A 27,647-nucleotide genomic window follows, 5' to 3' on the forward strand; every position below is an offset into this window, starting at 1 on the left:
TGAGCCTTCAACAGCAGAAAGTGGAATTATCTGACTTAAGATACCATCCCCATTACTTTGGCTCAATAGATACATTGAATGCAATAGGGGCATAGTAGCCTGTTCCTAAACTAATTACTTTGCTTGCATTTCTCACAGTGACTGACTCCTCCAGTTCCCAGGTACGTTCTCCTTATAATTGCAGTCAATATTAGGAAATAAAACACTGAAAATACTTTCTTAAAAAGGTTCATAATAAAATGACTGCTCTCCAAGTAGCATATTTGTGCACCAACTTGCATTTTTGACGGAGAACTATGGTTGATGTGGCATACACATATCCAGCTATATCATCACCTGTTTGCGAGTAGATAATGTGCAAAAGTAGAAATCATTAACAACGAAAGAGTGACTACTAAGAACGCACTAAAAGAAACACACAGATGTTTTTAAATGGACCCTCACTCACCAACCTGGTTATGTTATGTTATGTTAATAACATTTATTAGGCGCAACAGCTGCCCCAGCAAAGGGGCGTCCTGGCGCCAGATCATGTACACAACACAACAGATCCGAGCTGAAAAGAGGAGAATTTCAGATCACAGGGAGAACAAGTGAGCTTTAATGGCCCGCCTAAAAAGAGTCAGACTATTAAGGGCGCGAATGTGCACAGGAAGGGAGTTCCACAGATCAGCCGCCAGAACACGGAAGGAACGACCTCCCATCCTGCTCAGCCTGAACCTAGGCTTACTCACCAAATGGAGTGATTCAGATCTGAGGGACCGCGAGGGGACATACGCCGAGATGAGGCCCACCAAGGCGGGGGGAGAGGAAAGCTTCAGAATCTTAAATGTCAGACAGAGAGCCTTGAATTTGATTCTCTGTCTGACCGGAAGCCAATGAAGAGAGGTCAGAACGGTCGAAACCGAGCAGCGTCTTGGGAGGCCAACAATAGCCCGTGCAGCCGCATTCTGCACCCTCTGAAGCCTAGTGGCTTCCGCCTGGTTGACTCCTAGAAGCAATGCGCTCCCGTAGTCAATCCGGGAAAGGATGGAGGCCTGCACCACCAGTTGCCGAGTGGGAGGGTCGAAGAATTTGAGGACTGGTCTTGTGATGAGGCAAAAAGACACACCCGGCAATTGACTGCCCGGTGTCATCAATGGCGGCTCAAGCGTTGCTGACTGTAGCCCTTAAAAGAAACAACCCAGGTACCAAACATGTTCATGTTGACCAATTATCACACTTCATCGGATCTCCCAGCCTCATCGCCCAGCTGGCACTGATCCGTCATTTGTTTTTATCAGTAACCAGATCACCTAAAATAAAGTATCTTTCAGGGAGTATTTGGTTACTTCTTAAATTGCACAACATCACTTGCACTAGCACATAATTATAACCTGCTCTGCTGCAATTGCAGGCGTCGTAGCACACCGGAACGGCACTCGGCTGATCCGGTGGGGACCCTATGATGAAGCATGTCACCAACCAGGTTGGTGAGTGAGGGTCCTTTTAAAAACATCTGTGTGTTTCTTTTAGTGCGTTCTTAGTAGTCACTCTTTCGTTGTTATTGAGTATATTCCCCAGGGGGATTAAGAGTGCCTCTTTCCCTAACTCTTTTTCTGTTTTGAGCAAAAGTAGAAATCAACACTTTTAAAAATATTTATCATTTCTAGTGGCTATTATTACTGCAATCACAAACACAAACACTTTAGACATTTGCTGTATATAGGAATATAAAGAAAGCATATTCACATTTAAATGCAAGTCATTGTATAAATGTGATGGACACTATACACAGTCTCTATTTAGACATAATACACAGGCCCTATTTCTGAGATCAAACTCTCAGAGGTCAAGAGCACAGTACTTAACAGTCAACCAACAGACAAAAAGAACGTATTGTTCAGTTCTGTGGTTATGGGTAAAGTACTTTAAGTTCACAACAAAACGGAATACTGCACAGTTCAAATAGGAATACAATTGCTGGGGAGTATTTACACATCTTAGTGAAGCCCTACATCCCATACATTGCTCTATCCTAGCTCTAGGAGTTCTCTTAATGTCAGTGGTCCCTAATATGAGGTATAGCATATACACTGATTGGAGACAGACACAGTCCACTCTGGACGGTCAAAATGGCTCAAGCATGGATCAATTCAACGGTTTGTATCAATACGAGTTAAAGCAGATTTGCCTCTGTACATTCAGACTTTTAATCTTTTCACTCCTAGACTCCATTTTACCAGCTGTGTGAAGATGCTGCTCTTATGACATTAGCGGGTGCATTCTGCAAACATGCCCCGCATCAACAGCTTCAATTTTGTGGGACTGTGGTGGCAGCTTCACGTGGCACATGGGCTGCTGGGTCGGGCTCAGCACGACATGCTTGCATGGCAGGCACTCTTCTTCTGCATTCGAGGCCTCCCAGGTCACATGCAGATGGGTGGTCAGTCTCAACAGCTACAGCCCCCAGGCTGGCTCTGCAGTGGGTATTTGCCTTTGAAAGCTGTGACCTTTCATGCTTTGTTTTGGTATCCTTTTCCCCCTCACCCATTGTCCTCCTTGCCCTGGTATGTCAAAGCTCAATCCTCTGGGGCCTGTGTTTCTGGATCATCCTTGAACCCTTGTTGTGTTCCAACTAGTCTACTTTGCCCTGGTCTTGTGGATGAGAGGATAATAGAGGATAATAGAGACTCCAGCATGTGTTTAGGCAATATGTGAAGTTTTCATATTTTCACTGTAGTTTGTGTGTCTACGGCTATAACAGCAAACCACACAATGAACCTCTGCCCAGCGCTAGATCAAGAAAATGTATTCATGGTTTCCCCGCAACAAGGGTCACCAGGTCACTTGTCAGCTGTGCCTGCTCAATACTCAGAAAGTTTATAAATACACGTGCCTTCGTCAACCTGTGGCCATAAATTTGACAAGAACACAGAGATTGTTCAAACACATACTCCTTGCAGCCAGCCACATCTCTGGGGCATGAAAAGAACATACTCAAATAATACACTTCAACAACTTTTACAGATTTCAGTGGTGCTCTCATTAAATCTGATCTGGATACTTGGACCTCTGAGAGTGTTTGTATTCATTTGGGAAGATGTGTCTACTGTGCTGCATCTTATTGAAAGGCACCAACTGAATAGTACAGTGAGATCTTTGGTGGTTGATGAGCTCACTACTCAAACCATCTGCTGTATTTAAAATTGGCAAGTTCCATGTGTGGAATCCATACAAAGTATCAAGAGAGAGCAGGATTATTAGTCAACATAGAACTTGCCCTTCTGGTTCTGGGTGCTTTAGCCTCTATTTCTTATCCTCTAGGACCTGCTCTCCTAGTCCATCCTCATTTTGGTTTTAGCCTGCTGAGCCACGCTCTTCCTAATCCTAGCCCTCACCGTCCTTGCTTTCCTCCTGATACTGTGGTTACTGGACATGATCCTCTTGCTCTTGATGCTCCTTGTTGAGGTTCCTGTATGCCTATTCCTCTTGGTCCTGACCCTTCTGGCCACCTGGACCTTCCTTGCCCTGTCCCTTTTCAATGGCTTCCCCTTAATTCTGGTCCCTCATCCTCCCCTCTCGTTTAGGTAGTCCCTGAGTTTATCCGTTCCTAATCCTTCTGCTTCTGGTCTTTCTGGTCTGTGTAGCCCTGATATTCTTTGTTCTGGTACCTCTTTGGTACTCCTGTATATGGGTTTCTTGTGATACTTAGTTTTCCTAGCCCTCCTAGACCCCCTGGTGCCCGTACCCCATCCTATATAAAATTCCAGAATGATTCTGCTAGGATTTCGGGAAATAAATATGTAATAGACCCAGATTCTGACCGTTACTGGGTCCAACCTGTGTATATTTTAACATACCCGATCCTTGTGAGCCTACTCCACCTGATCACCTGGTTTGCCTGTTTCTCCTTGTTCTTATCCCTCTGACCCCAGTTCCCTGTGTCCTGGTCATGTTGATAGTGGCCAACCAGGGTCTGGTCTTACTTGTCTTTATCCCCCTGGTCCTCATAGTTCTCGTGGTGCAGTCCATGCACTTTTGGTCATCCATGTCAATTTATTCCTAGTCCCCTCTGGCCTAATCCTCCCAGGTCCTCATCAATTATGCATCCCTTGTCCATCTTGTTCTCGTTCTTATGGCTCTGGCCAGCCTAACCCTCCAGTTGGTCTACCTCCTACTGCTTATCATCCTCTTTCTATTGGTCCTCCTCCATCCTTCTTCAGTTCCCCACCACAATGACTGAGTGAGGTACAGTCTTCAAGATTGTCATCTAGGGGGAGATTACAAGGCTTAACAATTGCCACCGCCATGACGGCAGTGGCGACCGTCACGCCCTCCTAACGTGATTTACCCACCGCCACATTACGATGGCAGTGGGTATCGTGGCCGACGGAAAGTCCGTCCGCCGCTTTTCCGCTGGTCGGCAATTGTTATGATTTCCGGCCGGGCGTAGCTGGGTATCACATATGGTGGCTGTGCCTAGCAGGCACCGCCATCCTACTTATGATGTGCAGATTTCAATGCCTTTCCATGGTTGCAATACCGCCATGGAAAGGCTGGCGGGGATTTCCTTGGGGGGCCCGTTGAGGACCCCACGGAGGGGTGGGGGGGTGCACTACTTTTCCATGCACAAGCTGGCAGGCACCGCGTGGTGCCTGACACGTCGTGCATAGAAATGTACAACATTGCAATTTACCATTGCGGCGGGTGCTGCAGCCGGCAGCACCCGTGGCAATGATAAAATGCCAGAGGCGACCGCCGCGGTGGCTGTCGCATCATAATTAGGGGTGCTGGACCGCCGCATGGCAGGCGGGTGGTCCTGTTCCCGCTAGGATGGCGGGCAGCATCCTAATAGCTCCCTAAGTTTTTTATGTCTTTATTTTTTGCCTTTCAGTTGTCGTTTGCTGAATCTACAATTCTCAAGATACACTGGGCAGGTGGCTTGAATGCCAGTGTGTTGCAAGGGTCACTCATGAGACCTGACTACTAAACATCTATGCTAGAAATCCACTCTGCACAGTGAATAGCGTAAAAAAGTGTGGTTATTCAGCTGGCAGCTGAGTGAATTGAAACTTCCCTTAAGAATTAAGATATTTGGCTTACCTGTTCCCTGCTCTCCCTTCCCCAGCTCCACAAAATTCCAAATTTGTGTTTCCACCAAATGCTTTATGTACGCCCCTCCCTTTGTGGCCCAGATACCTTCTGGCTCTCTGCACTCCCTGTTTGCTGCTACTGCAACTAAGAAAGCACAATCCCACTTACTTAGAAAGTAGCCCAAAATAAACAAAAGGCTTCCAATAAGCAACCCAAAATTATCCAGCGCTCAAAAATCATCAAAAGGAGGATCATGAATATTGAAAATACAATGTATTCTCACGCATACAGAAAACATTTACGTAATATCTATAAAAACATACTCATTACTCAGTGGAGAAATAACTTTAAAGAGCCATGTGCAGACAGCCAAACAGGTGTAGCACAACATATCTGTGTACCATAACCTAAAGCTCATGAAACAGAAGTTTGATTTCTACACTGATTTTGCTTTTTATTTACCTGTTAACAACTCAACTTAATTCACACCTTAACTTTGCTGTTTTATCTTTTACCTGTTAACACCCCAACTTAATTCACACCCTACTTTTGCACTAACTTTGCACATTTGCACATGCACTTACTTTCAAATGATTAACACACTTTCCTGCACACCCATTAGACGATGGACACTACCCTGCCATTTTATGGAATTTGTTTTGTTCTTCACCAGCTAAATTAAGACCTCTTTCATATTATTTATCCGGTTGCACGTCAAATAGTACACAGTCTCTCCAATTTAGTCTGTGGCCAGATAAATAGTGACGTTTCAGATATTTAGCAGGCTGCTGAGTAGATAGAAAAGAATATGTACTATTTGGACAGCATAGTCCTGAAATATAAGATGGTTAAGTAAAGAGTTCATGTATCCTACTAGTGTTGTTCACAAATGACTGAACATCGGATTGGGAGGCAGACATATTGGAAAATAAATATTGTGATATAACAAATATTGTTATGCACAAATATTATTAACAAGAATATCGTTTGTTTAGGTAAGTAATATCGTTTTTAAGAATATTTATGTTTTTAATATTATATTAAATAATATAGTGGCAAAAAATAGTGTGTCAATTATTTGAATGTGTTTTAGTTGATATATTAATTTTATGTGCTAGTATTATTTATATAAAGGTATTTTTTTTTATGTAGCTTGTAATGTTCATTGATTTCCTTGTGGCTTTTTGGATTTGTAGAGGGATAAGGTGGGAAGTGAATTAAGTAGTAATGAATAAAAAATGAATTATTAACTGTTAATGAATTATTTATTTGATTTTAATTATGTAATTTATGAATACTTATTTATTTTATTTATATTTTAGTAGTGGGTTGCTGTATTTGTAGGAGTTTAGGGTGGGAGGTTAAGTAATAATCAATTAATAATTTAATATTTTTAATTATTTATGTAATTCATTTGTTAATTGTGTAAAATATGAAATACTGAATTATTTTACTAATACTTTAGTTGCAGGATGCTAGGTTTGTAGGAGTGTAGGTTGGGGTGTTATTTAATTAATGTATTATTAATTATTATTTGCAATTTAATAAATTAATTGAATTTTAATGATGAGAATATGGACTGTTTAATTATTTCAGTTATACTTTAGTTGTGGGCTGCTAGGTTTATAGGGTCTAGGCTGGGAAGTTAATTAAGTAATAATTTAATTGATTTTAAATGTATAAATTATGGAATACTTATTTTTAAAGTCATTTTTTCGTTGGGGGCTGCTAGGCTTGTCAGGGTATATGGTGGGAAGTTAATTAATTAATAATCGAATGGAAATTAATTGTTAATCGTTAATTACTTATTTTAATGAATGGTAATTATGTGCAATGATGAATGTTTTTATCATATATATATGTGTATATATATATACATATATATATCCAACCAAATTTCTCCTGTGTATGCTCCCAATCCTCGGGCTGACGTGAGACCGGCGGAGATGACTGGTAAATAATATCCAAAATAAATGAAGTTCCACTCACGCTCTGAGAGGAAAACCAAACGCAGTAGTCACAGGAAAGTACAAGCAAATTGGGGGTTTATTTGATTCATAAACCCGCCGTGACTCGTTTCGCCATCAAAGTGACTTGATCACACTGCGTTTGTGTACTCGGTTAACCATTTACATACAATAAGACATTGGCATAAAAGACGGACTCCATTTCAATACTCTGCCCTGATAGTGGGCGCCATCTTATAGTGTCTTAAAGTTCAGCACTAATACATGAAAATAAATAGTTAAACACTCAAAACTTTGCATCTGTATACAACAGTCATTTTCTCCTTGCGTCTGTCTAGCTCATGTGAGAATTGTGTTAATTGCAATAATTTGTCACATGCCGGTTAAGAAATGCCGCAATGGTTAAATAGCGTGCATAGAATCATAACGATCAGTATCAGTTTATAAAAAACAGAGTTTCTGGTCTACGTGTTTAGTATCTCGATTTCGTGGCATACGAAGAGTAAGTTCGGGACCGTGTCATTTTCCCAAAGGTCCGCTAAGGATTGTGGGTTTTGTAGTCCCAATCTGCCTGTAATGTAATGAGCTGAAATTACAGTTCTAGACTTGCTATTGAGAAAATGTGCTCAAATCCAATTGAGTGGCATAATGGTAAATTTATCATACAACCCTGCTTAGTGGGTGATGTAATCTCATGTGACAAATTATTGCAATTAACACAATTCTCACATTAGCCAGACAAATGCAAGGAGAATGCAAGGAGTATTGAAATGGACTCCGTCTTTTATGCCAATGTCTTATTGTATGTAAATGGTTTGCCGAGTACACAAACGCTGTGTGATCAAGCCACTTTGGTGGCGAAACGCGTCACAGCGGGTTTATGAATCAAATAAACCCCCAATTTGCTTGTACTTTCCTGTGACTACTGCGTTTGGTTTACCTCAGAGGATATATATCAAACAACAGTCCAGAAATCCAAGTCCTTGGAACAAACAGGTACGGACCACAATGTGCTTTCCAAATTAAAGTGCTTTATTGCATTGCAATCAGCATGACGCGTTTTGGTGCGTCTCCACTGCCTTGATCACATGAACATATATATTAATGAATAATTTTCAGGAGTTTAATATTTTTTCTACACTCATGGTGTTCCTTCTATATGTAATAAGTTTGAAATGAAGGACATTTCCTACTCTTGTTCAAACTGCATTAGAAATAGTAAAATGAATCTTTGCTATGGGACACTTTGCCTACTGTTGCGCAGGTTGGAGTGGGAATAGTAAATGTAACCCCTCAAAATCCAATGCTTTCCTTAATGTTGCCCAGACTAGAGTGGGAATAGGAAATTTCACCCCTCTGAAATCCAACGCTTTCCATACTGTTGCACATACTGGTATGGGAGCAGTAAATTGTACCCCTCCAAAATTCAACACTTTGCCTACTGTTGCGCTGACTGGAGTAGCAATAGTGAAGCTTAGCCTTCCAAAGTCCAACACTTTGCCTACTGTTGTGCTGTTTGGAGTGGGAATACTAAATTTAACCCCTCCAAAATCAATTGCTTTCCCTACTGTTTCATAGATTGGAATGAGAATAGTTAATTTTACCCCTCTAAAGCCTAACACTTTCCCTACTGTTACTACGAGAAGGGAATAATTTCTTTAATATTCTTAAATTCCAATTGTTTTAATAATGTTGGTTAAATAGAGATTATAGATGGTTTTGCTGTTGAAACCTGATATCATGATCTTGACGGCGGAAACGCCGTCCTTAAGGGGATATGGTGCAGTTCTGACTGACCCATTGGAACTGAGTCGGAGTCCCCCACTGGTTTAAACTCTGACCGCCATCATGTTAATGCAGCAGTCGAAGTTTAAATCTACCATGTCGGTCGGAAACCCTCTGATCAGCAGCAGGAGGCTTTGTGGCCGACATCGTAATTAGGCCATGGTATTAAATATAAGTGAAATATATTTAATTTACAATATTTTGAAATTATATAATAAAATATTTGAATTTACTGTTTTAAACTATTTATTTATATTAAAAATGATATTTGTGTTTATTTTTTGATGAGTTTAGTGTAAGCGATATTTTTTTCTTATATTTTTGTACTTACCATTATAAGCATAGCATCTCGATATTTTGGTAAACAATATTGTTTGCCCGACTTTTTTGACAATGATATTCCTTACAACAATATTGTGTCAGCAAACTCAAATTTCATTCATTCTTAGAGAACCTGCATCCTTGTTTCACTAAATTTACTTTAATAATGATCAATGGAAACAACACAACACAAAATGCGTCTTTACAACATTCAATGAATAACAATAACAATTATATAACGATAATTTCACAGAGAGCGGCTTCCTTCCTGAGACTAATGTTTCAACCTTTCATTACAGGTTTGGAGAATCCTCATGGGGTGGCTGGAGGCAGTGTGGCGCATCAGATACTATGCATTCACTGAATCTATAGGCAGCTCAGAAGAATTATTTTAAGTTAGGTCCTTTCCTGAAAGGGTCTTCTCTCATGTTGTAGGCAGTGTAGCATGATGATAAGTCACAAACACCATTGATTCCAGGAAGTCCGCGCTTTCCATGTGTACCTGGGGTTCCATCCATACCAGGGTTTCCAGGAGGACCTGGTAGACCTTCGCCATTGTGCCCTGGAGGTCCTTGAGAGCCTGTGTACAGACAAATCAGAAAATTAAAAATGTTATAAAAATCATGTCTGGCAACCGCAACATAACCTTTATTGTGATTACACTAACACTTCTTATGGGCTTTGTTCTAAATCTTCTTGATAAACACGGAGCAACCTGAAGTTCCCCATAACCACTGTTGCTTGGCCCCATTCATAATTATTTTCTTTTATAAGTTATGAAAGCTATCAGTCCTTTTCTATATATTTTGCTCCATAATGGACTGTAGATGGAGCCAAGCTCATGCTCCATTCCCAGTCCGTTCATTTATATGCAGCGAAGGTCTGTGTGCAGTTTAAATGCATATGTTTAAAAACTGAGGGCAAACGTCTGTTCAAACTAATGAGATACCTAATTTTGTTAATACTCTTTGTGATGGATACTTCAAAAAAGGAGGTGTTTAAAGAGATGGGAAGCGCTCATGTAAAATTTACACCATGTTATTCAAGATTCAAAAGTCCTCTTTCTATTCTCATGAATGTACGCATAATAATGTTTGGTGCCGGAATGGCGGAGTCACTGGATCGAGGTAGACGCGAGTAGAGAAGTTGGAAAGGTATGTGGTGCGTTACTAAATAGTATTATTATAAATAGGTCTCTTATTTAAATGGCAACCTTGTTACGCGTTAAGCAATAACTCGTGTTGTACGTATTATAGATTCCTCGTACTCTGGGGATCGGATTTGAATACGGCGGTGAAACGTTCCGTCGAGACTGGAACAACTGTTTGTGCTTGAATGGTCCGAAGTTCCTCTTGACTGGGGCTTGGATAAAAAACGTAAGTCAAGGTAAGAACTTAACTAGTTATTGGTATGGGCTATATTTGTAAATGCAAATATACGATAGATATAAATGAGGTGAGCTGTAAGACTTTCAGACACATGTCGAGAGTGTTTGACACTATTTAGAAGGAGTTCTTATTGGTTAACGCACAACGTTGTGGTTGACAGTTTATCATGTTGAGTGCTAATATCAGTTCTTTCTATGGTTGGATGTATTTATCATTTTCACTTAGAGAAAGCAACTATCGTATATAATTCTTTCTAGAAATTGGTGGATGAAAAAAGTTGAACTTAAGGGTGTGGAGGAACCACCTCAATCAAAAGGAGAAATAATAAATAGAACAGCTATACAATAAGTAAGTGGACTGTGGTGGAGTAATGCCCATACTTGTGTTCATGTAGACATTAGTAGTGCTGGTAACACAATGTCATTTTATAGGTATTGGTCATATTAACCAAGAAATAAAGAACCAAAAGGAGAACTCGTGGATGATAATTTTTTGCTGAACTGCAATGATAGGTAAGAATTTGCCTATAGCAGATTACATCTGGAGATCGTAGATACTAGTGTAGTTTCATGCCTCCGTGTTTCGAGCTTTAACTCTTGTGTATTATCTATATTACTACAGGATATTATTTTGAAGAAACGGAAGGTACAATTGTTATTATTTTCTCGCCTGATATAAGGAGTGTTTCAACTTTTTCTTTTTAAATAACCTATGGGGTACTCATTTGGATTAATGGAGCACAGCTGTAAATATGTGCATAAGTAACTGACTTACGAGGTGCCCTTTGAATTCTAACAGCCGGGTCAATAATATGACCATTGTGATAAGATATGGTTATTATTTCTGAATAATGCACCTGTGCTAGTACTCACCGCACTCAAATTGGTGCTTAGTCGGGTTTAGGGATAAAACCTTGTTATAGTGTTTATATAATGGAGTGATATCATGTATTACTTCCAGCCCTGAGGAAGTCGTGGGGATACACCCATAAACGACGAAACGTGTTGGCACAAGGGAGTGGAAGGAATCTTTGTGATGAATACTCTGTCTAACCACAGATTCCTCACCTTAGAATACTCCCTATGCTCCTGCTAGTTGGAGCCACACAGCTCTGCGCTGACTCTACACCACCCTGGCATGTAATATCTACCACATGTGCTGACATCAGTTTTTTGCTTTTCTCTGTCCGTGCCCTCAAACATGGAGCGTGAACAATTATTGGTATGCTGAATACTAATTTGGTACCTTTCTAGATTTCATAAAGAGGCCACTTCACAGATAGGGGAGGTGGGAGGATAGTGGGGCATCTGCGGTTATATACAGTATCCACCAGAAGGAGCACTACTGAAGTAACATGTTCTTCTGATGGATACTTCTAACTGCAGATTCCTCACCTTAGAATAGATAGCAAAGCAAAACCTCCTCGGGTGAGGCTCTGTGCCTGGACTCAGACCAACATTTTTTGCTGGATCAAGTGAGGGAAATATCCTTCCCACCAAACCTGGTTGACAATGCAATTGAGCTTTGTAATGAATGCTCTGATGTTCATGTCGCAGCTTGGCAGATGTCAAGGACAGACAGTCCATGTGAAAATGCAGTGGTAGCAGCCTTAACTCAGGGGGAATGAGCTCTGAAACCTCCCATGGACTGCTCCTTGGACAGCTCATAGCAGATCTTTAATTTAGGGGGCTACCCACCTCAAGTGGAGAACTCTATAAAATGTTGATCATCTAATCAATGGTCCTTGGTACAATCAATGTAAAAGCTCCTCTTGCAAGGCTCAGGGGGAGCAATGAACACTGGCAGAGTAATAGATTACCCAACTTGGAAAGGAATCAAGACTTTTGGTAAGAATGCTGCCCGGATCCTTAGCACCAACAGGTCCAGGACGATGTAACTGTAGTGTGGGTGCGCTGAAATTGCCTGAAATTCACTCATGTGACAAGCTGGCATAATGGCAATGAGGAAGATGAAGAGAGTATGTATACATCGGCTCAAAGGTTGTACACATGAGAAATGTCAAGCCCAAGGTACGGTCTCACTGTGGCATTGCAAACTGTGTGGGAAGGAATATGTGTGACAAACCTTGATACATTTCATCACAACAGGTGATTTAAACAAGGATGGCTGGTCTGACAAATGTATAAAGTCCAAAAAGGCTAACAAATATCCAGTAGTAGTGCTCACTGCAAGGCCTTGAGGGGCCAAAGACAAAATAAACAAAAGGGCATCTGACTACTTTGCTTGCAAGTGGTCAGTCTTATGAATGCCACACCAGACCACAAATTTGTCCTAGCGCCTAGCATACATTAATTAAATAGAAGGATGCCTGGTTGCAAAAATAACATTCATCACCTCTGGTGGTAAATCAGTTACCTCAGTCTGCTGTTGGCGATCAATTTCAACACATATAAATGAAGATTGCTCAGATTTGGGTGAAGGGCCCAGCTCTGTTTTTGTGAAAGAAAGGCCTTGCAAAGTGGTAGCATGTGTGGAGGACAGAAGCTAATGCCCAGAAGGCCCGGGTACCTCACGCTCCTTGTCCAATCCAGTGACATTGGCCTGGTACTCTTTGATCTTCTTCGGAACTAAGGCAGGAGAGGCAGGGTTGGAAAGGTGTATAGGAGTCTTGTGTTCCATTAGTGCTGATCTACCAACGAGTGTTCTTGTGGGAAATCTAGTTCACAAAACATTCAGCACTGTGCATTCTTGACGGTGGTGAAAATATCTAGCCAGGGCTCTCCCCAACATTGGCAGATACCCTGCAGCACCACAGGATGTAGACACCACTTGTGATCTGTGAGACGCCGCCTGCTCTGTTCATCCTCTCTGGCAATAAGGTACCCTGTCAGGTGGTTCACAATCAGGAAAATGCTCTGATACTCCAACCATCTCCAGAGGTACAGAGCCTCCCGATGCTGGACCCAGGACCCCACTCTGCCCCGCTTTTTGCAGTACCACTGGCAAAGGTGTTGCCCATTAGAACCTGCACCAAACTCCCCTTGATTGATGGCAGCAAGGCCTTCCAAGCCGGATGTATGCACCACAACTCCAACAGATTAATAGGGGTGCATGGTGTACTGGTTGAACAGTCTTTCTCTGTCTATATCACAGCTCTATGGTATTGCCTATACCCTTTCTGAATTGATGTGAAAACTGTTTGGTAGGCGTCAAAAGTCCCAAAGAGCATGTAGCAGCTCTGCTGTCCTCATAGCACTCCAGTGCAGAGTCTACCTTCTCAGAAAAGCACAGGACCCATCAAAGCGAAAAATATGAGGGAGGACTGTACGTTGGTAGATAATCTTGGTGAACACATCCATGTGTGTCAACGAAGCACAACACTAGTACCTGCTTCCCATTCTAGGCAATCCTTGGTATCCAGACCTGCACTGATAACACATTTGGCTGTATCCTGCCCATCATGAATCATCTGTGCTAAAAGGCCTTAATGTCTTCCAGGACTGCCTGCATGATCTTGCTGGCCATGTCCCACAGGGCATGAGTGTAACTTACAAGTAAATAAACAGTATTTACGGATTATAATTAGGGCTCCAGGTTTTATGGTATTTATTTTTTTAACATTTCCGTCTGTATTTATCCATATTTAGTTTTTGGTCGTCTTATTGATATTTATCCATATTTATTTTGTGTTTTAAGAATAAAAGCATTTTAGCAAATTAAGCAGCCAATATAGCAAAACACTGCCCTACATGTAAATATTAGCACAATATACAAATATAGCTTAGCATGTGACTGTGTTTAAGGAAATGTCATCCTGGTTTTTAACTCCCCATGCTGTCTATCAGCTCAGATGATCACTTAGAATTCATGAAGGACAGGATGGAAAGTCACTTACATGAAGCACAATTTTCTGGATTTTTCTGCTTTCTAAATAAAACAGACAGGACACAAACCATCTTCGTCAAAATCATCATCATTAAAATCCTTGGGTGTCTGCTGCTGTGGAACAGGAACAGAATTAGAACTAGAACGATAATCAAGCCTCTACTGGGGTAACACGCCCGAGACACTGGGTTAGAGTCAGGTTCCATGATGACCTATTGCACATTTGTGATTTCATAGCATGATATCGGGCAAGCTCGAGTCAAAGTGGGTTTGGGGTCGGTCATTGGTGTTGGCATAGGATCCTCATAAGGCATCGGTGGCATAGGTACCAGCCTTGGTGTAGCAGGGATCAGAATATATCTCAGGGCCAGAGTAGAAGCCTTTACTGGTATTTGTATGGGTCTGGTAATGGGTCCACTCCTGCAACTTGGATCAGGAGTGGGAAGAGCACAGGGGCATATTACCAACAAAAAGCGATATTTATCGCCAAGTAGGGTTAGAGGCAATATTTTTATCGCCGCACATCACCAGTTTTTATCGCTGAGATAACTTGCTATTAGCAAGGTTTATCTCACAAGTGATAAAAATCAGGCCAAATGCGTGAATATCGCTGAGAATACAGCGATATTTATGCATTAGCGACGAAATGCTCTTAGCCATGTTATCCACCTCTCATTGGATAACATGGCTAAGAACTGGTCTGAGCTGGTTTTTGGCAATAGCGGGAATATTTCCATCCCTATGCCTGCCTTGCTAATAGGTGATAGCGACGTTAGGGACTGCTTTCAGTCGCTAACAGGTTGGATACGCCCACTTTGCTTGTCATTAGCGATAAATATCGCTGATATGCAAAGCGGGCCCCAAACCGCTCGCTATCGAATAAAAGCTGTCGCTAACATCAGTTAGCGACAGCTTGCTAACAGAGCGATAGAATTATCGCCGCTTAGCGGCTGAAAACAGCCGCTAAACCGGCGATAATCGCCTATCGCCACTCTTGGTAATATGCCCCACAGTTTCTTCTTGTGCTCAGCAACTCACAGTTGCATTTCCAGGTCTCAGACAACCTTTGGATGCATGAGAGCACACTTATTGCATGACTTACAGGTGTGTCCTGAGCCTAAACACCAAAGACATGCAGATCTATGACCAACATCTGCTGTCTGCAGTCGAGGCAGGGCTTGAAACCTGTTGTTTTGGATGGGGATATCATTCCCTGGTACACTGGTGAAATTGATTGGAAAAACTAACAAAGTTGGGAGAGAGGAGCACTAAATCCGCATCAGCACAGAAATAACGAAAATGACATCAGAGTATTAGAGTGCCACTTATATGTGGCTCCAGTCTCTCATTAAGAGTCAGTGTGGAGCCGCAGGGCACCACCTAGCTGTACACTAGAATACTAGAGAAAAATGTCCTGATCCAGTCGACCGCTTGAGTATTCTAAGGTAAGGAGTCCACAGTGAGAAATATCCATCAGAATTAAGTTTTAAAACTAAATACAGAATCTCTGCAACAGTCTCTTTTAAAAATAAAAGCCAGGTTGAAAATGAGGACTTGCTCCAAGTCAAATTAACAGTGCAGAAACTTCACCAATAGTGATGACGCTAGTTGGAATTCTGCGCCCTGCAATTACAAGATTATCCGTGCTTGGAATTATCAGATTTGTAAATTCTGGACCTGATAATTCCAGACCTGGAGACATTGGTCCTCCCTTAACTACGGCAGGGGTTACAGACAAAACAACAGCCCCCGTCTGACGTCAGCAGCAGCAGTGGGGAAGTAGATAATGCTCCCTCCCCAGACAATCAAATCCAGGTTTGTCCCATTTTGCCCCAACCCACCCTCAATCCCCAATGGCCTCCCAGCTGACACTTTCCGTCTGCTCAAAACAAGCAGTAAATGGCAGTGGCTTTCTTCCCTGGAATGGGGAAAGTATGCACTGCAAAGACCTGGTATTTCTTGATCAGTCCTATCCCATTCTTTGAGGAAAACTCAGAATAGCTGTTATTTATGTGAAGATACCAGCTGAAACCAGAAATTCCAGCCATTCAGTATGCCCACACTGCAGGAAGCTGGCTCTTTATATAGTGGACCAAAAAGAGGTACACTGTGTTAAGAGTCCAGGCAAACCCCAAAGGAATTACAGAGGCACAAATGAACCCCAAATGCTCTCTTTTGTGGTAGTGTGGGCGAGCAGTGAGGCATATCAGAGGGTAGTGCCAAGCATTTATTACATACACAAAGACAGTAATTAGGAAACACACTCAATAAAGTAGTCTTACACCTATTTAAAAAATAACACATACTTTTATATAAATTTAGATACCAAGATCATCGTAATCATTCTTTTTGAGTTTTTGATTTTTACAGTTTTCAAAAATTGACACAGTGCAATTTCTGAATCAGTAATATTATCCAATGGAGGAAAAACATGCATTGCATTGGCCGAAAGAGGCTGCAGGCGGTGAATGGAAGTCCAGTCTGGGTAATCCAAAGGTTTGGTTTAGCTCTTGTGTGTCTTGGGACCCCATTGGCGTCATCACCTACCTTGGACTCAGGCTCTGGAGTGCGGGTGCATAGGTTCTTTGAACCACCGGTTTGCAGCAGCAGTCGCAGACTCTTTCTTGGTCTTTGTTTCTGCTGCAGAGGGGCACTCTCAATGTGGTTCTCACTACCACTGAAATCCCTCAACGTGCAGGTCAGTCTTCCTCGGCGTTGGTGTCCAGACTGGAGAAAACAAGCCTTGGCTGCTGCAAGGGGTCCGGTACCCCAGGTGGAGGGAGGACTGATCTGACCTGTAGATGCACTGCTACCTCTTCCTGGGGGGCTGCTGAGTCAGTAGACTCTGTAGGTGGCAGGTCAGTGTACCGGGTCTTGCTTCTTTAGTGTCTGGTGCTTCAGGGGAGTAGCTCCTCTACTCCAAGGGAGTTCCTTTGGCTATTGGCAAAGCACTGGCAGCCCTTGGGTCTCTTGAGGTATGCATAGCGGTAGGACAAGTCAGTTGCTCCATGAGGGTCGGGTGCAGCAGGCAGGCTGGCAGGATTGCCATCAAATCAGTCATGCGCCTCAGTTCTCAGGTCAGCAGTCTTCTTCTTTGTCCACTTCTTCTTCTGGTCCGTAGAAATCTGAAGTCCTGGTATCACGGGGTCCCCTAAATACTCAATTTAGGGCGTTTATGTAGTGTGAGGGGTAGTAGTCAATGGGCTACTTACTCCTGGGGACACCACACCTCCCTAGATGACCACTTCCTTTGAGGAGTGGGCATCACCCTGTCCCAGAATTCCTATTTCTACCACACACAAGATGGTGGAATCCTAAATTTGGTTTTCACTTTAGGCTTGATCACCCTAGAGGTGTGTCTAGCCTGGTAGTGTAATACACCTCCTGCATAGCTAATTTTCCCGCCTGACCTAGTGCCAGAGAGCTCAGGGCATGGGCGTCAGCATCCTCTCCTGTGACGGAAGCCAGGTTGTATACCAAAGGCAGTGGGCTCTTTGAAGCTCCCTGCTTTGGAGTGCTAATTCTCAGGTGATCCTGTGGGTAGGGGTGTAAATACCCTTTGCTCAAGCAGTCTTTTGTTCCTGACCTCCTGAGAGCAAAGGGCCTCTCCCTCTTTGGGGGTCAGAAACTCATCTGTGGTGGCAGGCTGGCTAGGACCAGTCTATCAGCACACCAGTAGTTAGTAGGTCTTCAGGGGGCACTTGTAAGGCACCCTCTGGGTGTATGTATTATTAAATCCACCACTGGAATCAGTGAGGGTTTAATAATATGAGGTGTTTGATACCAAACACCATATGTTTCAGTGAAGCCACTATGTAGCTGGGGAGCTTCGGTTCGACCAGTGCCCAGTGCATACCTTATAATGGCTTCCCTGCTCATTTGCAATATCTAGTAATAGAACTAAACAATACAGGGCCATAGCTGCTCATGCAGATATGTCCACACATAAAATATAATTTACCCTGCCTTAGAGCTCAAAGACCTGCTATAGGAGTGACTTACGTATAGAAGATGCAGTGACTTTGGAATGACACACAGGAGTGGGTCATGTCATGTTTTCACTCATGATTTGCACCATGTCAAGCAGCCTGCAATGGCAGTCTGTGTGGAATTAGTATGTGGGTCCCTTAGGGTACCATAAGATATGATGCAGCCCTCGGGGGCCCTCTTTAGCACCCATGCCCTAGGTAGTTGTGGTACCATTTACGAGGGACTTACAGGGGCACTTAAGTCCTTAGCCAGTTGCAGGACAATTAGCGCTTGTTTTAGGAAAGGAGCACTGGCACTGAGGTCTGGTTAGCAGGCGTCAGTGCACTGTCAGAGTCAACAATCAGAATCTAATAGCTAAAAAGGGAGCAAAACATGGGGGTGGCACATGTAACAAAAGCCCAGTTTCCTATACACGCCAAATACTGGCTCAATTGTTATTACAGCCAATGCTGTTTAGCAAATGGTTCATTTGTAAACTGTGGAAGTGAAGGGTCTATGATTTGTTGGGCTCTCGCTGCCAGTGCTGCTTACTGCTCGGGTTGCCATCTCATGGCTCTTTTCTGGACTATCCTGTACTTCCTGTCTTGTTTTCTCACTCTTGCATAATTCTTTTAATCCCCAGTTTCTTCCTTTGTCAGAGTTTTCCTACTTTACCTTTCCCCCTTTCTCCTGTTACTGTTTTCTCAGTCTTGCTTTGGGTCAAAGTCTGATCATGAAAAATAAGTTGTGGGCAGCACAAATGATGTGTAAGTACCCACCGCCTGCAATTTGAAGTGTAAGTATCCACTGCCTGAAACAGGATAAAGAAGAGCCTCAGGGCTCCTGTCTGAGCACAACACTTTTCAACATATATGTGGCCCCCTTGCCAAAAAGTTTGGCTTTCTTCCTCTGTCATATGCTGATGACAAACAGCTGATATTTACTCTTGATCAAGATCTAAATAATGTTAAAGGTCTGCTCTGAGCAGGTTTGATAGCTATTTTATCTTGGATGACACAGAATTGTCTCCAACTGAATGCCAACCAAACCGAAATCATGCTGTTTGGTAAGGCCCAGCAGTCTAGGACACCTGAATGGTGGCCTTCTGAGCTTAGGTCCAGCCCCAACTCCAAAATTGGTTGTAAGAAATGTAGGCATCCTCCTTGACCATGCACTCACCATGAAAGAACAGGTCGCAGCCACTCCCGGCACTTGCTTTCATGTGTTACTGCTCTTATGGAGAGTTTTCCCTCTTCTTCCACATCCAGTGAGGAAATCACTTGTCCAGGCACTTGTCATCAGTCGCTTGGACTATTGTATGCTCTATTGGCTTCTATATATGAGACTTCTTTAAGCAAACTGCAAGTCGTTCAAAAAACACCAGCACGTTTAATTCACAATCTTCCAGCTATAACAGCATCTGCCCCTCTTCTGTGCATGCTTCATTGACTACCGATTCGTAATAGAATTATCATCAAGGTTGGCTGCTTGACCCACAAGTCTTTGCAGGGCAATGCACCAAGCTACCTTTCTGCAAAGCTTGATCACTATCGTCCTTGTAGAGATTTGAGATCTAGTGATAAAGCTTTGCTTGAAGTTCCACATACAACTAAACCTCCCACAGGAGGCAGGTCCTTCTCTTGCCTGGCTCCCCTGCTTTGTAATAAGCTTCCGTAATAAGCTTCCACTTCACATATGCCAATGTGTAGATCATTTACATTTTAGGAAACTTCTCAAAACAGCACTGCTTCAGGCCTAATCAGTCTACTCCTGTGCTTATTTGCTGTGTTGTGCTGAGTTACCCCTCCCGGGGTGATTTGTGCACATTATACAGGTGACCTAGGCACTCAAACACGATTTGACAGAGAAGGATGCGGTGCGCAACCTGGAGCACTTAGGCCTATGAGTATTGAACGGCCAGACATCCCCAGACATTCTGGCACAGCTGTCTGACCACTCGGTAAAATCCATTACAGTCATATGGTTATAAGCTGTAGTTTGGGTAATAGGTTGGAAAGTGACCACCAACTGCAAATGATCAATTTTAATTTAGCGATTACAACACATCACCTATCGGCTCCGGAAATAGGCTACTTTACGGATCAAAATTACAAAAAGCTATAGTGGTCGGTAGCCAATATAGAGAAAGTCGAACATCAAGCAGAAGAGCTATGGGAAGATTTATATGACGTAGCTCAAAATCCTTTGACTCACTGGGATGAATTTTCAGTGCTTTTAGGAGAGAAAAATGCAGCACGGCATACAGCGAGATTAATAACAGCAACCCTAACTCCTCCGAAAAATTCTGTACAACTCATAATAGCCATTATTAAATCATGCTCTGAGGGTCCTAAGAAATAACCCATCTTCTAATGTCCAGTGTGAGACTTTACCTAAATTCAAGATGTTCTATAAAAAAGTGGTTTGGACCTAAACAAAACCCCAATTTGATCAGTACTGGTGTAAAATCCACCATGGCGCTATACGTAAAGATTCAAGAGAATTTTGGAAATTAGTAAACCAATTCACTTGAAGGAAATTACAACAATCAATGTCAAACATATCTGAAGAAGCTTGGGAAAAGCACCTGGATTCCATGTTCAGGATCACAGAAAGAGCAACTGGTTCACCGGAAACATCGATTTGTAGTTATACTATGGAACTTCATCCTAAAATAGTGGAGTCACTTATTAGCAAAAGCTGTCAGGATTCTGCTCTAGGGCCGAATGGCCTCCCGCAAGCACTTTATAAGGAGAACCCACAATTCTGGGCAAAATATCTGGCAATTTTATTTATCCTGGTGTGTGAAGAAATTTCGGATAATTGGAGGGGCTCAATTTTGGCGCCGATTTATAAAACCGGTCAAACTATCAACCGTCAATTATCGGCTGATAGCCCTAATGGACTGTGAGGCAAAGTATTTCGCCAAATGCCTGCTGGCAGACGTACAGTTCTGGGAGGTCTCCAAAAATCTGTTGCTGAGAAATCAGATGGGTTTTATTAAAGGGATGGGCATCACCTCTAATATACAAATGCTAGCACTCATAATTGAACAGGCGAGAAGCCATTCACTGTATCTTCATTTGATATGGATATGATATGGATATGGATTTGGGTTTAAAACTAAAAAGGGTCAATCAGAACCTACAGAAGTTATTGTAGGATGAAAAGAATAAAAACCAAAATGATCTTTGGGCTAAAGTACTCTATTGTAGTAAACAATCAAACTCCAGAAAGTTCTGGATGTTCATAAACGGCCTAGCAAGATCAAACAGAACAGCTGTAACATCATCCTTAACCGAGAATGAGTGAATTATGTTCCTGTTTACATATCTAAATCCTCCTGGGGACACAATGCAATCGAAAGCCGGGGCTAATATGTTCGAACCAATAGGGAATGACAAGATTCAAGAAATCCATATAACAAATAAACAAATCTGTAAATTAATTCTGAAACAAAAAATGGTGCGCCAGGTCCAAATGGTGTCCCGTTTGCACTTTACAAAAGTGACCCCAATTTATGGTCAGGATATCTGACTAAGGTTTTTAAGGAAATTGTAAGGTCATCACGATTACCTGAAACATGGAAGGGATCGCTGATAGCTCCTATTTACAAAAAAGGAGATTGGTCTTTGCCGGAAAATTATAGACTCATTACGCTCCAGGATACCGATGCTAAACTATTTGCAGGTGTACTGTTATCCGACCTAGCAGAATGGGTAAGAGAAAAGCAGATAATACCGCCTAATCAAACTGGATTTACTCAAGGATTGGGCACTACAACAAATATCCTAGTGTTATCAGTCCTAATGGATAAATACATTGCTAAGAAGCAACCACTATACATGTGCTTTATAGATTTTAAGGCTGCCTTTGACTGTGTGCATAGAGATCTTTTATGGCAGAAGTTAATAGATCAAGGTATTCCAAGCTCCCTTTTAAAACCAATCCAACTTCTTTACACTGACACATGGGTCAGGGTTTGGATGGGAGATGGCTTAACAGTAACAGAAAAAATACCGACAGCGTCAGGTTTGAAGCAAGGATGTGTATTGGCCCCGTTGCTTTTTAATCTATTTTTAGCTGACCTAACTAAAGCCCTGGATGAGGTGAACGCTTGCCCACCTAAATTAGCCAAAACTCCGATATCAAACCTGCTATATGCAGATGATGTGATCCTACTAAGTCAAATTAAGGTTGGACTTCAACGCCTGTTAAATAGGATAACTACCTACTCCAAAGAAAATAGAATGGTGATAAATGAATCAAAGACAAAAATTATGGAGATAAATAAATATTCAAGGTCCAAGCATAAGTATAAATGGTTTCTGGATAACTCGCAACTAGAGCAAGTGAAAACATATAGATATTTGGGAGTACTATTTGATGAACGAGGATCATACCAGCCACATAAGATTGATATACAACAGAGAACTAAATCATTGTTAGTGGCATTCAGAATTATACAGAAATCCTTAGGAGGGCAGAGTTATGGTCCATTATTAAAAGTACTATCAGCAAAGCTTTTACCAACCTTAACATATGGAAGTGAAGCACTGTGTGGAAATCATTCAATCCTAATCAACAATGCAATAACGAAAATCTATAAAGCCCTCTTTTTACTCCCACACAATGCATCACCTGCGCAGATACAAATGGAATTTGGGATAAATAATCAGGTACTTGCGCAAAAATGACAATTCATCAAAGTGTGGAAAAGGATACAAATGGACACTGTAAATCAATTGTCCAAACTATTGTGGCAGGAAATAAACTTAAACTCGAAAGCCCAGGCGTGGAAATATCTATTTTCATCATTAGAGGAATATTCAGTAAACTCAGTCTGGGAAATGCCAATTACCCTGAATTCTTTTTAAAAAGTCATTAATAGTACCACAAAGCATGTATCACTACTCCAGGATAAAGATACCTTCTCAAAAAGAAAACATGCATGGCCTCTCTTGAATGGCTATACCAAAGTAAAAGGAAATTCCTTGGTCTGTGAAATTTAAACAAATTTTTATAAAAGCTTGCTTTGGAGCATTTCCGGGCTCATGTCATCTAATGCCATGGTTGAGAACAGAGGGTCAAAGGACTTGTAACCTATGCAAACTTGGCGAAGAGAATATTATTCACCTCCTGTGTGTTTGTCCAGATTTGAAAGTTGAAAGAATATTTATTTTAAAGAGACATTTTAATGTTCGCGGAATAAGGAGTTGCAGACAAGCACTGATAAGATGCCTCCATATGGACGATATCATTTTAAGCTCTGCTTTTGTAAGGTTTTTAATGCAATTGAGAATTAAGTTAGAAAATTAAAAATTGAAAGAATGTAATTTAGGAAGTATATACCATGTAAATAGCGTAACAAACTGGAAGTTTATTATCTTTATAGAACTGATTTTATAATTGATTTTATAATCAAGAATTACTGCATATATATTGTAAGGTTTTAATTAATCAAACAATAAAGTTTTTCTAATGTAATGTATCTTCATTTGTGTTTTATTGATTTTCATTCAGCTTTTGATACGGTGCAGAGGATATATTCTCTGGGACAAGTTATGGAAATTGGGAATTTTTTATCTAGGCTTCTGAGAGCGATTCAATTATTGTACACAAATACTTGGACAAGAGTGAGGCTGGGCCAAGGCACAACCATTCAAAGAATGGCTTAAAACAAGGCTGTGTCTTGGGCCCCCTCTTGTTCAACTTGTATCTTGCTGATATTTCCTTAGATCTGAATAGCTGTAATTCACACTCCCCATCGGTGGCTGGTTTTAAGGGCCCCCATCTTTTGTATGCAGACGATATTCTTCTGCTGAGCTACACAAAGGTGGGACTGCAGCGGTTAATTAGTGAATCCACTATGTATGCCTTGTCCCAAGGATTCAAGGTCAACTTGAGCAAGACAAAAACCCTGTTGGTGTCTGGGGGATATCAGCTCGCATAACATTCAGTATAGAATGTGTTGTAATCTTCCTTTACCTGCTGCACTCTCCTTTCAGTAGTTCTCTGCCTACCTGCTCAGCTTGTGATGAGGTCATGTAGAATGTTGGTGTGTGTTTGTTTGAGTGGAGTGTCAGTTGATCTGGAGGGCTGAGCAGCCAGGAGGCTGCTCCTGGTGGAGCAACTTAAAGGACAACTTAAGAAGCACTTAATGAACTCACTATCTTTCTATAACTTAAGAATAAATATACTTGGCGTAACTACAAGACCCAGACTACACATCATCTTTCATTACAATACTGGCGACGAGTTGGAGAACTTACGTGATCTACATTGAATTGGCGTATACATATGGAACTGAAGGAGTGCAAAAAGAAGCTAACTGACTGTCAATACGAAACTGAAGAAGAGCAAGCAAAAGAAGCCAACTGTCTGTCCATAAGAAACTGAAGAAGTGCACGTTAGAGAAGCAAACTGGCTGTCCACATGCCCCACCAGTGACCATAGACCGGTCGGCCCCAACGTGGATGTGCCAGTGCTTGTTGAACTTGGGTGAGTGTTCCCATTTGTGATCGGTTTGCCTGCTAACCTAAAGATTAATTCTACATAACGGCGTGTGACATTTCCTGATGTTCATTGTGTGGAAAAGCTGACCTTTGAGGCAGAGTGGAAAAGCGCAACATCGTGTGCAGAAAGAGTAAATATGCAGCAGATCTAGTCTGATTTGAGAGGTTCACACGCAGCTGATGTTTTGTGAAAGTGAAAGCGTGTCTTGACTGTAGAAGAGACGCGTTTGCAGCGTGTTTTGCCAGCTAAAGAGACTTTTAACTTTAAAAATCGAGCCAACGTTTCTTTCTGTGCTAGCTGACTCACCGTTTTTCTTGTGAGTGACGGTTGGTCCTTGGAGCTCTTTCCAGTTCGCCAGCATGCCTGGAATAATGACGTCTTTGGAATTCTTCGTGGTGTTAGTGAAGGTCTCCTTTGACCCTTGTGACGTTTGATTTGAGAAGGCTACCTCCGTCACGTCGGCATTATATTCAGCGCCTAAGCGTGCCCAATTTCCTTTAGAAAGCGACGCTGAACGATGCTGTGGCAGCCATTTTGGCACATTGGGAAGAATCCTTTTGTTGTGCTGAGAACCACGACGTTTAGCATTGAAGTATGAAGATCGCAATGTTTTTGTTTTCCGGTTTGGTTCACGACGTCTATCAGGTCCCTTGCATGAACTCTGGATTTAACCTGCACCAACTGGACTATGGATGAATGATTACTTCAATTAGACTTTTGGGCGAAGTTTTAGACTTTCGGATGAGGTATCGCTCATCTTCACATGGACTGGACTTTCCGGTGAGGTATCGCTCATTCTTTTACTTGGATTGGACTTTCGGGTGAGGTATCGCTCATCTATCTTGACCACGGTGACCACGTTTATTGTTTTAGTTTGTTGTGTTACTATCTACCTTGTGATGTTTACATTTTGGTTTTCACAACATTGTTTAGGGGGCATGTAACAGTTGTATGCTTGTTTTTATGTTATGTGGAGCATTATCAGAATGGTGTTGTTTTTATGGAAGACGTCGCGAATCTTCCCGTATTTACAACATTCCTTACTTGAGACAGCTCACCGGAGCATGAGACTTTATTATATTTGCTGGTCATTTGTAGTTTTTGTCTCTTGTTTTCTGGTGTGGTGGTTGGTAAATGTGTGTGGTATTTCTCTTGCCTCTACTGGTGTGTTCCTTTTCACAGTTGTACGTGTGTGTCATGGGTTATAAGATATCCCTAATTTTAGTTTGTCGTGGGTTATAGTAATCCATATTTTGTTTTCCGTGGGTTTAGTTTCCCAAAATCTGTTTACCATAGGTTTAAAGAAACCTATCAGATGTTTGCCGTGGGCATGGCGTTTTCCATAATTTGTTTTCCTTTGGGTATGTTTTCCCAAAAATTTTGTCTATCTTGGGATTAGTTATTCCCATAATTTGTTTTCCTTTGGGTGAAGGAGTGCCCAGGGTGTGTTGCTTTTAGATTGGCGTGGCTCGCGGTGTGCTTGCCTTTGTTTCGAAGTGTTCATGGGTCAGTGTTTTGGATTTGCAGTTGATAGGGTGACCCATCATATGTTTGCCTTGAGTTCTAAATAATCTTATTTGGTTAGTTTTGGATTTACAGTTACCCATAGTTTTTTCTTTATGGGTGTTGGCTCTGTCATGTGGCATTTAGGTACACCGTGTGGTGTGTTGTTCATGGAAACGCAGTATATAAAAAAAATGTAATTGAAATTTTTTGACTTGCATTCCTTGTTTTCCCTATTTTATCAGAGAGTAGGGTATATTACATATTTTTTTTTTACTGTCAATTGTGTGTTTTACCATCTCTATACAATATTGAGTAAAGGGGTAGGATGTGTAGTATGTTTTAATTCATGGTGTTATAAAAGGGGTAGGTGGCATGTTTTATTTCATGCATCTTTCCTCTCTCTTTTGTTGTTCCACTACACTACTTCCTTACATTTGTCTGTTATGGTCTTCATAGCAATCGAAGGTGATGTCCCTTTTCTTTTCACTGCTTTCAATGCATCCTCCTGTGCTCTAACGTGTGTCTAACAGCTTCACACTTTCTAATTGTTTTTCATATTATAATGGGGGAGATGTGTTGTAATCTTCCTTTACCTGCTGCACTCTCCTTTCAGTAGTTCTCTGCCTACCTGCTCAGCTTGTGATGAGGTCATGTAGAATGTTGGTGTGTGTTTGTTTGAGTGGAGTGTCAGTTGATCTGGAGGGCTGAGCAGCCAGGAGGCTGCTCTTGGTGGAGCAACTTAAAGGACAACTTAAGAAGCACTTAATGAACTCACTATCTTTCTATAACTTAAGAATAAATATACTTGGCGTAACTACAAGACCCAGACTACACATCATCTTTCATTACAATAGAATGGTCTGGGCTAAAGTCAGTACTAGAGTATACATATTTGGGGTTATACTAGATGAGGAGGGCTCATTTAAGAACCAGTGCGCTGCCTTACAAAGAAGAAGGAATAACTCTCTAATTGTAGCATTTGCTTCCCTCCGGAACAGCCTAAAAGGGTTGTCCCTGAAGCCATTATTACAAGTAATGTCAGCCAAACACGTTCCATTTCTGACGTATGGTATGAAGAGGTTAAGAGGGAAGGGTGATAACATCATAGATATGCTTGTTACAGGGACTTATTGTCGCCTGTTCAACCTCTCTCAGCAGGCATCGCCTGCACCCATTCGATTTTGGGGTGAGAAGGCAGCACTTAAACAGTCTAGGGGCTTACTTGAAATTCTTCCACAAACTTAGAAATGACAATAATTCCACACTTATGTCA

General features: G+C 41.7%; 1 protein-coding gene across 1 annotated transcript in view; it reads right to left on the reverse strand.

The window, feature by feature from the left end:
- Positions 1-9,299: 9,299 nt before the first annotated feature.
- LOC144828174 (uncharacterized) overlaps positions 9,300-27,647 on the reverse strand; it is a 418,953-nt gene continuing 400,605 nt past the window's right edge. The window contains exon 30 of the mRNA XM_078686271.1: positions 9,300-9,729. Within this exon, the coding sequence (XP_078542397.1) occupies positions 9,536-9,729 (194 nt within the window). The 3' untranslated portion in view covers positions 9,300-9,535. The remainder of the gene's footprint in view (positions 9,730-27,647) is intronic.

This window comes from Lissotriton helveticus, chromosome 4_1, assembly GCF_964261635.1.
Source record: "Lissotriton helveticus chromosome 4_1, aLisHel1.1, whole genome shotgun sequence".
Taxonomy (NCBI): domain Eukaryota; kingdom Metazoa; phylum Chordata; class Amphibia; order Caudata; family Salamandridae; genus Lissotriton; species Lissotriton helveticus.